Here is a 17,619-nt window from a genome sequence, read left to right on the forward strand (position 1 = left end):
AGTAACAAAGACTTGTAAAATGATGTGTCTCTTTTCATTTTTCAGGAGCTATGAACTAGCTTAAATATAATAAATCTTAAACTTAAAATGCATGTTGACGTCATTTTTAATACATTCAAACATTAACTGGGGTCAATTGACTAAGCTAGCTTGTTTTTGTTTAATGCCAGGATCGACTAGCATCTATTCCAATAGCACAATTTTTGCCAATCCAAAGTTTAAAGGTATAAAAATTACTTTTTACATGAAAGCAGGACATTGATGTAATTTCATCAGTTAAAATCTTTTTTTTTTCTCCTTGAATACATTTTAAAGCAACTACCTACAAGAGCACATTTTTTTGCTGGATGCTTCCTCTTTTAATTAAGATTTTTACACAATATCTGTACTTTATCTGTAGATTTAAGTGCTTTAAATTATCGTTTTTAGTAAAAGTGTTTAGGGGATGGCCCTGAATCAAGAAGCATCTAATTCAGGGGTAACCAACCTTTTTGAAACTACTTCTTGGGTGCTGATTAACGTGAAGGGCTACCAGTTATATGTTATTATTAATAATTAATGATATTCATCTATGTGAAAACACTGATCATGGTAATGATTTCTCATAATAATTATCAACAATGATTTAACAAAGTAGGGAACAGCTATTTTTAGAAAAGGCCCGCGGGCTACTCATGTGGTCCTTGCAGGCTACCTGGTCACCATGTTGGTAAACCCTGATCTAAGTCAACCCTAGGAAACCCGAAGCAGCTTCACTAAAAACAGTGAACCCAGTTCTACCAAACAAAACAGATAAAAACAGGTGTGTGTGAGATTGTTTTTATTTTAAAAATACGATTTTAAATGTTAAACAAGTTGATGCATTAATCAAGTATCACAGACATTACACACAATGTTAGAAATATTCATGCATGCAATATTCATGTATGTGACAGAAGAAACTGGACGATTTGTTGGTCTGAAAAAAATAAAAAATAGCAGTGCTCTGACACGTTTTGGATATCGGTGAAGTCTTCACACCTGAAAGGGCAAAGTGTGAGTACAGCAAAGGCAACATGAAATACAGCACACTGTATGTAGCAATGTTTGTTTTTTGACTGTAAACGTTTTCCATCTATATAACTGCATAAATCCATCCAGTTAAAAAACACAATGTGAAACTAAATACCTGAAAAAAGGAAAAGACCCATACATGTCTTTTTTTTCACTTCCATATGCCCTTTACTTCCATATGCTCCCACATACTACTGTATATAAGAGTACTGTATGTATGCTTGAACCCTAACTGTTGTCTCTCTGCCTTAATATGTAGCATTTACTTTATCCATATTATCTATCATCTAGTTATTTTTAGTCTTTTCCACTTTTTTTTTACATTTATTTTACTGTAATTTTAGTATAATTACAAAATATTTTTAAACCTCATTCAGTGAATTCATTCAACTTCAGATTTATCATAAATGTATCTTGAAAAATTCATAATTGCAGTCATTATTGTCCTGCTTCAGGGAGTTCAGCCTACTCCCGTTCTGGACCCTCCCATGTTTTCATGTGTTCAGAGCATCATTAAAACTTGCCTTTGGATTTGAGCTTGATGATGAACTGCTTGCTCGATTTGCCCAGTAAATTGTATGCAGTACAGGTGTAGGTGCCTGAGGAAGATGTCGTAATAAGCGGCTGATTATCATCAATCTCCTGCAGTTGCAGTGAGCTCCAGCTGTACATAGGTGCCGGATTTCCTCCCGCTGAGCAATTAAGCATGATCTTGTCGCCATCGTCGAGTTCGACGACTTCCTGCTGTGGGTCGAATGATTCAGGCGGGTCTAAAGGAAAATAATCAGGAAAAATCATCTTTACCAATGTTCTTGTAAAAACATTAATACTGATCTATAGACAGTGCTTGTAGGTAATGTCTGGATGTATTTACAATGAACATTAAGGCTGAGAGGCTCTGATTTCACTCTAGGGGGAGGTTGAGGTCCTTCTAGTCCCAGTTCCAGTGCTGCCTCACAACTGTATGGAGCTCCATCTTCTGCCTTGCTTGGAGTGATTAGCAGGGTGGAAGACACTTGTACCGGGGTAGCAGGTGACAGCTCAGAGAATGTGTTATTGTATACTTCAGTCTGGCCTCGGTACCAGCGCAGGGTGAGATACTGGACTGGCGCGATGTTTTGTACCTCACACAATAGCTGGTACTCTCTGCCTTCCACCATGGCTCCGGTGTGGTTCACCAAGCTGATGGAGATGCTGTCTGGAGTTTCTGGCAAATCAATAACACCAAAAATATATTCACTACCTCTAATATATTAATAATATTAATATTTTCTCTACCTCTATTCTACTATTTTTATACATTAAGTCATATTATCTAATCAGTAATACATTCAGGGTCTTTTGTCATACTGTATAGAACAAGGTTGAGCTTCTCTTCACACTGTCTGGGTGCAGTGAAGAAAACCCCGTAGCAGATCGGCTCCTCGATCCAATCAATCAAACTGTCCACCTGCCACTGGACTGCGAGGTCACGCTGAGTGTATGATGCCCCGATGGCTGATTCCCATCCTAAAACACGCACAGGCCGAGATGCCATACAGCTGACCGAAACTGCTTCTCCGAACCTTACCACAGCTCTCGAGGGAGAAATCTCAAGAGAGCAATCATCACCTGATGCTAAAGACAGTGGAAAATATATATTTATAAACATCTACTGCATGCAAGATTTAACTACATCAAGATACAGTATGTACTATTCTTTAAATTACAAAAAAGACAAAACTGCTGTAGCTCTTTGCCTTATGAGTATATATATATATATATATATATATATATATATATATATATATATATATATATATATATATATATATGCTGTATTCTATTATATTATGCTCATTTTATTCTATTATATTATGCTCATTTTATAAAATTCAAAAGCCTGACATTAGAAACTCCTCGTAAGTCTCTCTTTTTCTCGGTTGTATTTAAAAAATAATACAGTTTTCCAAATACTCTACTGACTTTATCAGTTAAATAGCTTCAAGCTATTTGTAGAATTTTATGTCATATTCGGTTCCTGCAATAAAATTTCAATCAACGAACATAGAGAGAGCGCACTGGTTTCATGGTCTTTTTTTTTTGGTTCTAGGTTTTTTACATTCCAATCATCAGTGTTTTGAGTGCTTTTCTGTGACATGCTTTCAGGATCTCAGTACACACTCATACAATGTTTGGAATAACTTCCAATTTCTACATCGAGTGCACTGGTGTACGAGTTAACACTAACAAAGTTGCCCTCAAATATAAATTAGCAGTATTCTGACTGAAAATAAACATTGCACTGGGGAGAAAACCTTCCCTCAGCCTGTTATTTCCTGGATTGAACATTAGTTTATGTATTATCTTTGATTACTTGAATGTAAATAAATCATTAAACTGTACTTTTAATTCAGAGAACATTCATTTTATGTTAAAAAAACAAACAAATTTTTGCCTTTGCTAAACACAAGCTTTTTATAAATTAAATATCGAGTTGTGCATATCATCTCTACTTCAGTGTACATCCAACTGTGTTATCTTACCTGTTTGGAGGATGAAAAAAATAAGGCATTTCAGTGTATTCTGCAGCATGTTTTTAGATTAAAATCTACACAGTCCTGGTGAAGAGGCGAAAGGAATTCCAACTTGATCCTGCTTGGCAACCCAAAAACTGAGCTGTGACTTCTAACAAAAGCTCTGCTTTGCATTGCTGCTCTTGTCCATGCCATAGTTCGACTGAAGGGGGACCTGAAGGGACTGGGGCCCCAGTAAAGCAAACCTTCTTTACACTGAAAACAATCATTGTAAGCACCCCTCTTGGCTATTAATGACGTTGCAGAGGGTTCGAGGGAAGCTTGCAAAGCTTGAATTCAAATCAGGGGCAGTAGTTAAGGAAAATGTTCTCACTATGCTTACATTTTTTCTTGCATTTTTTCCAGTTGGGAGCAATATCTACTTAAATGTAATTGTGTGTTGCTAGAAAGGAAGCACATGGTACTCTACTTCAGCTCACTTCTCATCAGAGCAGCACACCAGCAGTATTTCAGTAGAGGGAAGTCCCCTTTGACTTGTTGCTTGTACTTTAATGCAGCCCAGCTGCATGAACCTCACTGGCCTGACTATATGCATGAACAGAGCAGGAAATGGCTTCCTTCATTTGAGTCACTTGAGTAGTGCATTTATATGGTAAGATAGATTTTTTTGTGTCATGTCTTCTCTATTAACCGAGATTATGTGAATTGGCCGGTTGGGTTAAAATGTCCCTAGCACGGCCAGCTCGCTATGGCAACACTCTACACAAACACTCCGACTCAAACAGTTTTTGGCAGGAATAATGTCACATAGAGGTTTTTTTCCTTAGATTAAGCTACAAATGGACCTCACTTGACAAACTTCCTCAGACATCCCTGCTTTATCATTTGCACAATGTTTGTTTTACAAAATTCCTTGCTGTGATGTGTAGTATGATATACTCACAACAAAAGATAAGGACATGAAAGCACTTGTCTGATAAATGTATGAGTTTTTGCCCGTCTTCTCCACTACGATATACATTCACATACAAGTCTGCAGCAACAAAGCCTTTACATGTATAAATATATATTAATATTTATTTCAGGGATTGGATAATCATGGCGTAATCGTTGCTAATTCACTAAGGACAGTTTTTATTATCTCACACTTATGCACACTTTTTTAAAAATAATTTACACTGGTGTATAAATGCTGACCTTCAGTAGCTGAAGTAACTGAAGTGCAGTGGAAAGCTGTTGGAGTTGTTGTAGGAGCAGAGCAGCACATATTCAGTTGCAATTATGATTCCAGATCAGGAAAGTTAATAAAGCCTACACTGAGTATTTTAATTAGCTATGTGTACAGCAATAACGAAGCTTTTCTACTTAAGAAAACACATGTTAAGCATGTGTACGTTTGGAAATTTTTTTACTTTGACATTCTAATGAGCGACATCTGACTTTTCACTCCATTGATTTTTTGAAATACGTGCCGTTCTTCACCATCACTTTAGAGTGAAAACAGTTATGACTTTAGAGTTATAAGAGAAGCTGTTGCATGGTAACCCCATGGTTCTTTTGAGATTGTGTGTGTAGAGTAAGGGTTCTCTCACTGTGTGTCTGTAACTGTAGAAAACTCTTTCCTTATAAAGGTTGTATGCCTCCCAAAATGGCCTAAATATCATAGAGGTAGTTGTAATGTCATATGTGCAGAAAAGTAGGTGAATAACCTTTAATCTCTCTTAATATGGGAGTGGCAGTGGGACATCAAGGACCATCTCTGACCATTACTTTAGGGATAAACTTACAATTATGAGGAATATACTTATAAGCACTAAGCGTATACACTTTTTTCATACAACTTCATAACTGCTTTTTCTATGTAAAGCTGTTTTGCGCACTATAAAAATAAATTAATTGACCAAAGGTGTACATGACCTTGATTACCATTTACAGACATCCGGCTAGACAATAGTATCACTGGGTTATGTGGGCCATTTCTCAAATCATACACTTAATTATCATTTAAAACTAAATCCCATTTACATGACACGCAGTACAGAAAATAATATCTGAGCAGGAATTATCCTGTATCCTTCTTAAGAAATGAACCTGAAGTGTATTTTGTCACTGCTGCTCTGTAACAGATTTTTCCTTCATACTTCATGCTGTCCTCATCATTTCTTACAACACCGAACTGCATAATTTTGTCAATTATAGTCTTATAGAGCAGTACTTTACATTTTATGTACATTTAAAAGCAAATCCAAAATAAAAAATAGTGTAAAAGGAGTTACTTTTTATTTTAGTGGTGTCGTATTTAAGGTTCAAGGTTCTTATTTGTCAGCACAGTGTGTCAATGTGCATACAGAGGAATCGCAATACCGATTCTTTTCTCTTTCATCAAGTGTTTACAACGTCAAAGCAATGTAGAAAGTTTTTATAGGCAGTCAGTGCAATATAGAACAGATTTTGTATATATATATATAAAAGCCGGGTGAATATAATTTGAAAACATCTGACTGTGTAAGGTGCAAATGTACATTCTTGTGTATGTAGGGGTTTGTACTCTTACTCAAATATCTGAGTTTGTGGTCTGTGGTTAAGCTATGCAGCTAACAGAGAACAAGTTTGTTTCAAAACAATGGAAAAAATTACAGACATTATCACATGATGACGATTTGAACAGAAACAGAAAACAGCTTGAAAATTCTAAAGCATTTTGTTTCACTTTCTCATTACCTGCTGCATTCTTTTTCACTGCAGTTTCCCAGGATGTCACCTCAATAACTCCTGCTATATTCCTAGAACATTTTTTCACACTAATTTGTGTTCCATCAAATGCCAATTCTCTGGCTGACCATTTATAGTCTGTAAAAACTTGTCAATAATTGGTTTTTTATAGTATTTTTCCACTGGTATTAAATAACCAATCAAGACACTAGCCTAATAAAATATTATCAGTATTTGAAAGTAAATATTTAAACCTAAGCACTCTATAAAGAAGTAGTTGGACCCTGAACATTGTATATCTGAAGCAGCAGTTTCTTATTTCTGTGTGTCTCATTTGCAAAGTTTCCAAACCACACCGATATACTGAGAGATAAAACACCACGTCTTTTATGTGATATAAATGTCATGTCCTTTTGGACTCCATTCGAATGCAGCATTAGTGATGGCAAGATAATTTGCATCGGTGTAAAAATTAACAAAGTCATTTGACATTTGTATCCAAACCAGTTGTGAGAGTGTAGAGAGAAAGAAAGAGAGAGAGATGCACTGTTTTAATACACTGTGACTAATGTATCTGCTTCACCTACTGATGTTCAATTAAACCGATCGGCAGAACAAAGCCAATAACCCACCAATGCACGCAGGTTAAGAACAGTGAAGCTTCTATAATTGTATTATTATTATAGAAAATGACCAATAATAACCAATTGATTTCTCTTCACTAAACTGTTTCTTGAGCACATTCTCTCAGCACCACTGCTGTTACATGTATATGACGTATCACAACACAGAGACAGAGGCGTGTCCTGAGAGTCACATAGAATACAGATTAACATGGTATAGGTAGAGCTGCATCTTCCTAGAGACCGAACAGGAAGAGACATCTGTTTTTTTGTTTTTTTGTTTTTTACGAAAGGGAGATGCTCTAGAAGTCAGTGATTTTCTATCTGTTTAAATAAAAATTAAAAAAGCAAACCATCTCTCTCTCTCTTAACACGTTCCTGAGGGAAAAGATTTTAACTATGTTCCGCACGTAAAAAGGATTGCATTTGCTATCACGTGTGTACCAAACTGATATGCCTTTACCGAAGATTTTTCGTTATGAATATGTGTACCGTTACCCTAATATATGTATATATATACATGTACAGTGAGGAGAATAAGTATTTGAACACCCTGCTATTTTGCAAGTTCTCCCACTTAGAAATCATGGAGGGGTCTGAAATTGTCATCGTAGGTGCATGTCCACTGTGAGAGACATGATCTAAAAAAAAAAATCCAGAAATCACAATGTATGATTTTGATTTATTTGTATGATACAGCTGCAAATAAGTATTTGAACACCTGTCTATCAGCTAGAATTCTGACCCTCAAAGATTGTTAGTCTGCCTTTAAAATGTCCACCTCCACTACATTTATTATTCTAAATTAGATGCACCTGTTTGAGGTCGTTAGCTGCATAAAGACACCTGTCCACCCCATACAATCAGTAAGAATCCAACTACTAACATGGCCAAGACCAAAGAGCTGTCCAAAGACACTAGAGACAAAATTGTACATCTCTACAAGGCTGGAAAGGGCTGCGGGGAAATTGCCAAGCAGCTTGGTGAAAAAAGGTCCACTGTTGGAGCAATCATTAGAAAATGGAAGAAGCTAAACATGACTGTCAATATCCCTCGGACTGGGGCTCCATGCAAGATCCCACCTCGTGGGGTCTCAGTGATCCTAAGGAAGGTGAGAAATCAGCCCAGAACTACACGGGAGGAGCTGGTCAATGACCTAAAAAGAGCTGGGACCACCGTTTCCAAGGTTACTGTTGGTAATACACTAAGACGTTATGGTTTGAAATCATGCATGGCACGGAAGGTTCTGCTTAAACCAGCACATGTCCAGGCACGTCTTAAGTTTGCCAGTGACCATTTGGATGATCCAGAGGAGTCATGGGAGAAAGTCATGTGGTCAGATGAGACCAAAATAGAACATAATTCCACTAAACGTGTTTGGAGGAAGAAGAATGATGAGTACCATCCCAAGAACACTATCTCTACTGTGAAGCATGGGGGTGGTAGCATCATGCTTTGGGGGTGTTTTTCTGCACATGGGACAGGGCGACTGCACTGTATTAAGGAGAGGATGACTGGGGCCATGTATTGCGAGATTTTGGGGAACAAAACTCTGTTTCTCAGCGACAGGCCAGAAACCTGACTGATCTAGAGAAGATCCGTGTGGAGGAGTGGGCCAAAATCCCTCCTGCAGTGTGTGCAAACCTGGTGAAAAACTACAGGAAACGTTTGACCTCTGTAATTGCAAACAAAGGCTACTGTACCAAATATTAACATTGACTTTCTCAGGTGTTCAAATACTTATTTGCAGCTGTATCATACAAATAAATAGTTAAAAAAATCATACATTGTGATTTCTGGGTGTTTTTTTTTTAGATTATGTCTCTCACATGCACCTACGATGACAATTTCAGACCCCTCCATGTTTTCAAAGTGGGAGAACTTGCAAAATAAAAATTAATAATAAAAATACTAGTCATCAACACTAATTTGCTTTTCCTTTTTTCAGCTTTTAATAAGAAATCTCTTCAAATTGTACTAATTGGCTGTCCACTGGAATTTTATAAGTGCTAAAGTATCATAAAAAATATCAAACTGCACCGGTTTGCCGAGGTCAAATGCTGGGAAGTGCTGGAAAGAAGAGGAGACACGTTAGTCACTTACATCCCGATGCTTGCCCGTTTTTTCCTGCTTACAACACCTCAACACATCAACACTATATGTTCACCTGCAGCCCAGAATAGAATCCCAACTCTTGACCCCTTAACAGTTGCCAGTGTACTGAGAATATCAAACGTATTCACTTCTCCTGTAATGTTCACACAGACACAAAAACTTAAATGTTCAGTTGCAGTCTATGATAAATGTTGTACTAAAGTGAGTTTTTGGTCTGATTCACATGATATCAATATTACTCAGTGTCTAGTAATAAAATTGATTTCGGCACCATTGCCCTATAGACATCATCCACCGTATGGTTTGACTTTAAATAATAATTGACCGAAGTAAACATTGTAAAAAATCAGCATGAAATATTGACTTTTACATATTTACTTCAGAAATCAGTTTTAAAGCAGGACACAAACAGGGATGTATAGAGTGTACTGCAATTAGGCGTTTGGCGCCATCTACTGGTTGATAAGGTGTATCTTACTTGTTTTTTGTCCAAGTTTTGAAAGCTGCATATGGGCATGCTGTGGTAACCCATCCTCACTGAGGTCTAAAGATAGAAAATCCATATCATGCAATTCCATCCCATCTGGACTGCACTGAACTTCAACACTTAACCTTCTTACTGAGACCTGAGAGTCTGAAATGCACCTTTGAGTTTTTTACATTTTCTCTGAGCATTGTATGATCTGGCTTTGAGTTGAGATTGCTTAAGTGCATTAAAAAGACAATTCAAATAACTATTTTGCTACCTTTTACCTCTTACATTTTTACATATACTAGAATGCAATTTTAAATACACACTGAAATGTATATACAAATATCAGACTGCAAAATGCATTTTGTGCAAATAACATTTAAATGATCATTTTCTACCATTTCTGCTTGGACATGTTAGACATATTAAATTAATTTGGGTCATAAATTATATAATTTCATTTTCCTTTTGCAAAGTACTTTGCACATATGGTAATAGAAAACGTAAATTTATATACAAAGAAATACGTCTCCATTTTAAATATTGCATTGCCATTTTTTATTTTTCATTTTTTAATTAAATGTTGCTACCTTCATCCTGCTATACACAGTATTATTAGGCAGGCGCATCTGGAACACCAAACCGTGCGTGAACGTTCTGCGCTTGTGTAAGAGAACATTACACATTCATACCAGCAGAGGGCAGTAGTCTGTATTCGGCATCCAAACAGGAAAAATAGAAGAGCTAGAACGGTGAATATAGAAAATAATTAGCGTTTACACTAGAGTCAAGAAATTCGTTTACAGATTCAAATCGTTCTGAATCACTCAGTGAACCGAACCGAGTCTCTTGAGTCACTTGAGTCACTTGAGTCAGTATGGATTCTGTCTGTTTTTGCCATGGATTTCCACTAGAGGGCACTCGCCGAATCCTTAGAATTCACCAACTCCTTGGACTCACCACTCACATGTCCCTTGGATTCACTTCCTGCTACTATTCCGACAGATCAGCTGAATCTCACGTGTCATGTGTGTTTCTTACCATGCAGGAAGTTTCCAAAACTAAAGATACATTTACTTGCTAACAAAAACTTTAAACAACTGAATGGTGTAATTTACAGTTTGTATTTAGTCCTTGGGTTAGTTGAGTAACTTCTGCATTGTAATTTACAATTAATATATGTTGTCAATAGCAAGATAACCAAGGACTCATTTGGGCTGCAGCTATCGATTATTTTAGTAATCGTGTATTTTACCGATTATTCCAACGATTATTCGAGTAATTGGATAAGAAAACACTTTCTTTATTACTGAGTAATACTAAATATACAAGACTAAAAGGCAGGAGGTGGAGCTGGAGGTAGCAGAGCTGAAGATGTTGAGGTTTTGTTGGAAGTGACGATGGACAGGATTATAGATGAGTTTATTCTAGGGACAGGGCATGTACGACTTTTGGAGACAAGGTGAGGGAGGCGAGATTGAGATGGTTTGGACATGTTCAGAGGAGGGACATGGGGTATATCGGTAGAAGAATACTGCTCCTTCCACCAGGAAGGAGGAAAAGAGGAAAGCCAAGGAGGAGGTTTATGGATGTGGTGAAGGAAGACATGCAGGTAGTTGGTGTGAAAGAGGCAGATGATACAAAAAATTGTAATTACTCGAAGAATTGTTTCAGCCCATAGACTCAGTTGATCAGAGTAAATGAAGAGAAGGATTCTTGAATCCTGTGTCATATAAGCCTGGTCAAGAAGGCTCACCAGTGCCTCTTTTTTCTGAGGACACTAATGAAAAATCAGCTCTCCTCGGATATCCTGGTGAACTTCAACCGCAATAGAAAGCATCCTGACCAGCTGTGTCACAGTCTGGTATGGGAGCTGCTCTGTTGCAGAGCGCAAGGCACTGCAGCGGGTGGAGAAAACCGCCCAGCGCATCACAGGGACTCCACTTCCAGGCATAGTCGAGCTCGCAGCATTCTTAATGACTCCTTTTATCCAACCCATAGACTGTTTTCTCTTCTGCCCTCCGGCAGGCGTCTCAGGTGCCTCCGGACCAGGACCAGCTGACTAAAGAACAGCTTTTTTCCTAGAGCTGTCTCTTTACTGAACTCTGCCCTCACTGATCCTACTGCCCTTCATACACTGCTACATTTCCCCACACACCTTACACTTTGTTATTGCACTAATGGACTGTTTACACAAAACTATGCTCATTTGCACACTTGCTCTTCTTTGCATTGCTTGTCACCATTACCTAATTACCATTGTTTATATATACCTGTCTTCTGTTTACACTAATAGCAATATATTATGTTCACCGTTCATATCCTGCTGTAAATTTCTGTCTATAGTAATAGCCATCTGTATATTATGTTCATAGTACATATATATTCATCTGTATATTATGTTCATAGTACATATATATTCATCTGTATATTATAATCATAGTACATATATATTCATCTGTATATTATAATCATAGTACATATATATTCATCTGTATATTATGTTCATAGTACATATATATATTCATCTGTATATTATAATCATAGTACATATATATATTCATCTGTATATTATAATCATAGTACATATATATATTCATCTGTATATTATATTCATAGTACATATATATTCATCTGTATATTATATTCATAGTACATATATATTCATCTGTATATTATATTCATAGTACATATACATCTGTAAATTACTGTTTATAGTCCTATAATACCATTTTATTTAATTTATGTAAATCATGTAAACACTGTATATCCTGCACTTGCTGATATTGCACTCTGGTTAGACCCAAACTGCATTTCATTGCCTTGTACTTGTACATGTGTAATGACAACAAAGTTTAATCTAATCTAATCCAATCTAAAAATATAAAGGATTGGGTTATTCAACCCAGATGAATGCGGATTTGCTCATCTCATCTTATCTCATCTCATCTCATCTCATGACATTTCACGATCATTACTGCTGGATTCGTGTAGCTTTTATCAGAAATGTCTGCTAAGTTGCAAAGACAAGAGCAAGAATGACATCAAGTGTCTGTGTGTTCTCTCTTTACTCTGTTATTGTTTGGGTACATTCTAAAATGCAGAACGTGAAAAAAACACCTAACGTGGATTAATACGATTAGACAGCATTTTTACATTTCCAAACTTTGTAAACACAATAATAATTAATACTATGTACAGATGAGCACATGAGTCCAGAATATGAACGTAAATATGTTCAAATACATAATAAGCATTTTTTCTCCTATAGACAATTTAGGAAAACACTTAACGTGGCTTATCGCAGTTGACAGTTTTATTAAAAGACCAAACTCAACTCAGAGCCAACGGTGGTAAACACACCGAAAAAAACTACCACCGATCTACCCGACGTGGCCCTACAGCCGACCGTCAGCCTGCTGTGTCCTGGGCTTTTAGTTCTTATCAATCGTTCTTAATCTAATCTTATATACAGTATTTCATTGGTTAAATATGATGCTACTTTTGGAGAAAGAATGACAAAAAAAAAACTTTTAAAATGGTGCATGGAAAGAAGAGGAGACACGTTAGTCACTTACATCCCGATGCTTGCCGTTTTTCCTGCTTACAACACCTCAACACATCAACACTATATGTTCACCTGCAGCCCAGAATAGAATCCCAACTCTTGACCCCTTAACAGTTGCCAGTGTACTGAGAATATCAAACGTATTCACTTCTCCTGTAATGTTCACACAGACACAAAAACTTAAATGTTCAGTTGCAGTCTATGATAAATGTTGTACTAAAGTGAGTTTTGGTCTGATTCACATGATATCAATATTACTCAGTGTCTAGTAATAAAATTGATTTCGCACCATTGCCCTATAGACATCATCCACCGTATGGTTTGACTTTAAATAATAATTGACGAAGTAAACATTGTAAAAATCAGCATGAAATATTGACTTTACATATTTACTTCAGAAATCAGTTTTAAAGCAGGACACAAACAGGGATGTATAGAGTGTACTGCAATTAGGCGTTTGGCGCCATCTACTGGTTGATAAGGTGTATCTTACTTGTTTTTTGTCCAAGTTTTGAAAGCTGCATATGGGCATGCTGTGGTAACCCATCCTCACTGAGGTCTAAAGATAGAAAATCCATATCATGCAATTCCATCCCATCTGGACTGCACTGAACTTCAACACTTAACCTTCTTACTGAGACCTGAGAGTCTGAAATGCACCTTTGAGTTTTTTACATTTTCTCTGAGCATTGTATGATCTGGCTTTGAGTTGAGATTGCTTAAGTGCATTAAAAAAAGACAATTCAAATAACTATTTTGCTACCTTTTACCTCTTACATTTTTACATATACTAGAATGCAATTTTAAATACACACTGAAATGTATATACAAATATCAGACTGCAAAATGCATTTTGTGCAAATAACATTTAAATGATCATTTTCTACCATTTCTGCTTGGACATGTTAGACATATTAAATTAATTTGGGTCATAAATTATATAATTTCATTTTCCTTTTGCAAAGTACTTTGCACATATGGTAATAGAAAACGTAAATTTATATACAAAGAAATACGTCTCCATTTTAAATATTGCATTGCCATTTTTATTTTTCATTTTTAATTAAATGTTGCTACCTTCATCCTGCTATACACAGTATTATTAGGCAGGCGCATCTGGAACACCAAACCGTGCGTGAACGTTCTGCGCTTGTGTAAGAGAACATTACACATTCATACCAGCAGAGGGCAGTAGTCTGTATTCGGCATCCAAACAGGAAAAATAGAAGAGCTAGAACGGTGAATATAGAAAATAATTAGCGTTTACACTAGAGTCAAGAAATTCGTTTACAGATTCAAATCCTTCTGAATCACTCAGTGAACCGAACCGAGTCTCTTGAGTCACTTGAGTCACTTGAGTCAGTATGGATTCTGTCTGTTTTTGCCATGGATTTCCACTAGAGGGCACTCGCCGAATCCTTAGAATTCACCAACTCCTTGGACTCACCACTCACATGTCCCTTGGATTCACTTCCTGCTACTATTCCGACAGATCAGCTGAATCTCACGTGTCATGTGTGTTTCTTACCATGCAGGAAGTTTCCAAAACTAAAGATACATTTACTTGCTAACAAAAACTTTAAACAACTGAATGGTGTAATTTACAGTTTGTATTTAGTCCTTGGGTTAGTTGAGTAACTTCTGCATTGTAATTTACAATTAATATATGTTGTCAATAGCAAGATAACCAAGGACTCATTTGGGCTGCAGCTATCGATTATTTTAGTAATCGTGTATTTTACCGATTATTCCAACGATTATTCGAGTAATTGGATAAGAAACACTTTCTTTATTACTGAGTAATACTAAATATACAAGACTAAAAGGCAGGAGGTGGAGCTGGAGGTAGCAGAGCTGAAGATGTTGAGGTTTTTGTTGGAAGTGACGACGATGGACAGGATTATAGATGAGTTTATTCTAGGGACAGGGCATGTACGACTTTTTGGAGACAAGGTGAGGGAGGCGAGATTGAGATGGTTTGGACATGTTCAGAGGAGGGACATGGGGTATATCGGTAGAAGAATACTGCTCCTTCCACCAGGAAGGAGGAAAAGAGGAAAGCCAAGGAGGAGGTTTATGGATGTGGTGAAGGAAGACATGCAGGTAGTTGGTGTGAAAGAGGCAGATGATACAAAAAATTGTAATTACTCGAAGAATTGTTTCAGCCCATAGACTCAGTTGATCAGAGTAAATGAAGAGAAGGATTCTTGAATCCTGTGTCATATAAGCCTGGTCAAGAAGGCTCACCAGTGCCTCTTTTTTCTGAGGACACTAATGAAAAATCAGCTCTCCTCGGATATCCTGGTGAACTTCAACCGCAATAGAAAGCATCCTGACCAGCTGTGTCACAGTCTGGTATGGGAGCTGCTCTGTTGCAGAGTGTAAGGCACTGCAGCGGGTGGAGAAAACCGCCCAGCGCATCACAGGGACTCCACTTCCAGGCATAGTCGAGCTCGCAGCATTCTTAATGACTCCTTTTATCCAACCCATAGACTGTTTTCTCTTCTGCCCTCCGGCAGGCGTCTCAGGTGCCTCCGGACCAGGACCAGCTGACTAAAGAACAGCTTTTTTTTCTAGAGCTGTCTCTTTACTGAACTCTGCCCCTCACTGATCCTACTGCCCTTCATACACTGCTACATTTCCCCCCACACACCTTACACTTTGTTATTGCACTAATGGACTGTTTACACAAAACTATGCTCATTTGCACACTTGCTCTTCTTTGCATTGCTTGTCACCATTACCTAATTACCATTGTTTATATATACCTGTCTTCTGTTTACACTAATAGCAATATATTATGTTCACCGTTCATATCCTGCTGTAAATTTCTGTCTATAGTAATAGCCATCTGTATATTATGTTCATAGTACATATATATTCATCTGTATATTATAATCATAGTACATATATATTCATCTGTATATTATAATCATAGTACATATATATTCATCTGTATATTATAATCATAGTACATATATATATTCATCTGTATATTATAATCATAGTACATATATATTCATCTGTATATTATAATCATAGTACATATATATATTCATCTGTATATTATGTTCATAGTACATATATATATTCATCTGTATATTATAATCATAGTATATATATATATTCATCTGTATATTATAATCATAGTACATATATATATTCATCTGTATATTATAATCATAGTACATATACATCTGTAAATGACTGTTTATAGTCCTATAATACCATTTTATTTAATTTATGTAAATCATGTAAACACTGTATATCCTGCACTTGCTGATATTGCACTCTGGTTAGACCCAAACTGCATTTCATTGCCTTGTACTTGTACATGTGTAATGACAACAAAGTTTAATCTAATCTAATCTAATCTAAAATATAAAGGATTGGGTTATTCAACCCAGATGAATGCGGATTTGCTCATCTCATCTTATCTCATCTCATCTCATCTCATGACATTTCACGATCATTACTGCTGGATTCGTAGCTTTTATCAGAAATGTCTGCTAAGTTGCAAAGACAAGAGCAAGAATGACATCAAGTGTCTGTGTGTTCTCTCTTTACTCTGTTATTGTTTGGGTACATTCTAAAATGCAGAACGTGAAAAACACCTAACGTGGATTAATACGATTAGACAGCATTTTACATTTCCAAACTTTGTAAACACAATAATAATTAATACTATGTACAGATGAGCACATGAGTCCAGAATATGAACGTAAATATGTTCAAATACATAATAAGCATTTTTTCTCCTATAGACAATTTAGGAAAACACTTAACGTGGCTTATCGCAGTTGACAGTTTTATTAAAAGACCAAACTCAACTCAGAGCCAACGGTGGTAAACACACCGAAAAAAACTACCACCGATCTACCCGACGTGGCCCTACAGCCGACCGTCAGCCTGCTGTGTCCTGGGCTTTTAGTTCTTATCAATCGTTCTTAATCTAATCTTATATACAGTATTTCATTGGTTAAATATGATGCTACTTTTGGAGAAAGAATGACAAAAAAAAAAAACTTTTTAAAATGGTGCATGCACACAAGAGTGTACTGAAAGCTTAGACTGATTTATTAAGCAAGTGCACTCAGGTGTGGCTTCTGCTTTTATTGATATGAAAACCTACACCCACACCCTCACACACTGTAGGTAAGATTAAATAGCAAGGATTTACTTTACCAGGGTTTCTGGTATCAGCCTTTGTTGATTTTTATTTTATTTTAGCAGAGTGTTATTTCTAGTAATAATAATAATAATAATAATAATAATAATAATAATAATAATAATAATAATATTATTAACACAACAACAATTATATTATTATTATTATTATTATTATTATTAACAACAATCATTATAATAATAATAATAATAATAATAATAATAATACATGTATTATTATTTTATTATTATTATTTTATTATTATTATTATTATTATTATTATTATTATTATTATTATTATTATTATCGTCATAAAAAAACTCTTCAGCATTTTAGACTTTTATTTTATTTTTTATACCGTCGCGCGTGTATACACATCAGTTCGTTTGCGT

The 17,619-nt window shown here is 36.2% G+C and overlaps 1 protein-coding gene across 2 annotated transcripts; it reads right to left on the reverse strand.

The window, feature by feature from the left end:
• Positions 1 to 627: 627 nt before the first annotated feature.
• On the reverse strand, positions 628 to 3,789 carry LOC124376289 (vascular cell adhesion protein 1-like). Of its 2 annotated transcripts, XM_046835299.1 has the most exons (5): positions 3,579 to 3,789; positions 2,404 to 2,670; positions 1,928 to 2,260; positions 1,578 to 1,823; positions 628 to 1,020 (listed from the first exon to the last, which is right to left on the reverse strand). In XM_046835299.1, exons 1-5 carry the CDS (start codon positions 3,625 to 3,627, stop codon positions 896 to 898), a joined length of 1,020 nt encoding a protein of 339 aa, XP_046691255.1. In that variant the 5' UTR covers positions 3,628 to 3,789; the 3' UTR covers positions 628 to 895. The 2 variants fall into 2 exon arrangements, with proteins under 2 accessions (XP_046691255.1, XP_046691256.1); XM_046835300.1 differs by lacking the exon at positions 628 to 1,020 and having other exon boundaries at positions 1,354 to 1,823; positions 3,579 to 3,785.
• Between the last annotated feature and the right edge of the window lie 13,830 nt (positions 3,790 to 17,619).

This window comes from Silurus meridionalis, chromosome 22 (assembly GCF_014805685.1).
Source record: "Silurus meridionalis isolate SWU-2019-XX chromosome 22, ASM1480568v1, whole genome shotgun sequence".
Taxonomy (NCBI): domain Eukaryota; kingdom Metazoa; phylum Chordata; class Actinopteri; order Siluriformes; family Siluridae; genus Silurus; species Silurus meridionalis.

Bases quoted from the DNA above. Each gene is read 5' to 3' on its own strand.
- LOC124376289 (XM_046835299.1), bottom strand. From the start codon at position 3,627: ATGCTGCAGAATACACTGAAATGCCTTATTTTTTTCATCCTCCAAACA. The intron at 2,671-3,578 runs GTAAGATAACAC...CACTGTCTTTAG, and splicing joins TTTTTTCATCCTCCAAACAG to CATCAGGTGATGATTGCTCT. The intron at 2,261-2,403 runs GTATGACAAAAG...TTGATTTGCCAG, and splicing joins GCTCAACCTTGTTCTATACA to AAACTCCAGACAGCATCTCC.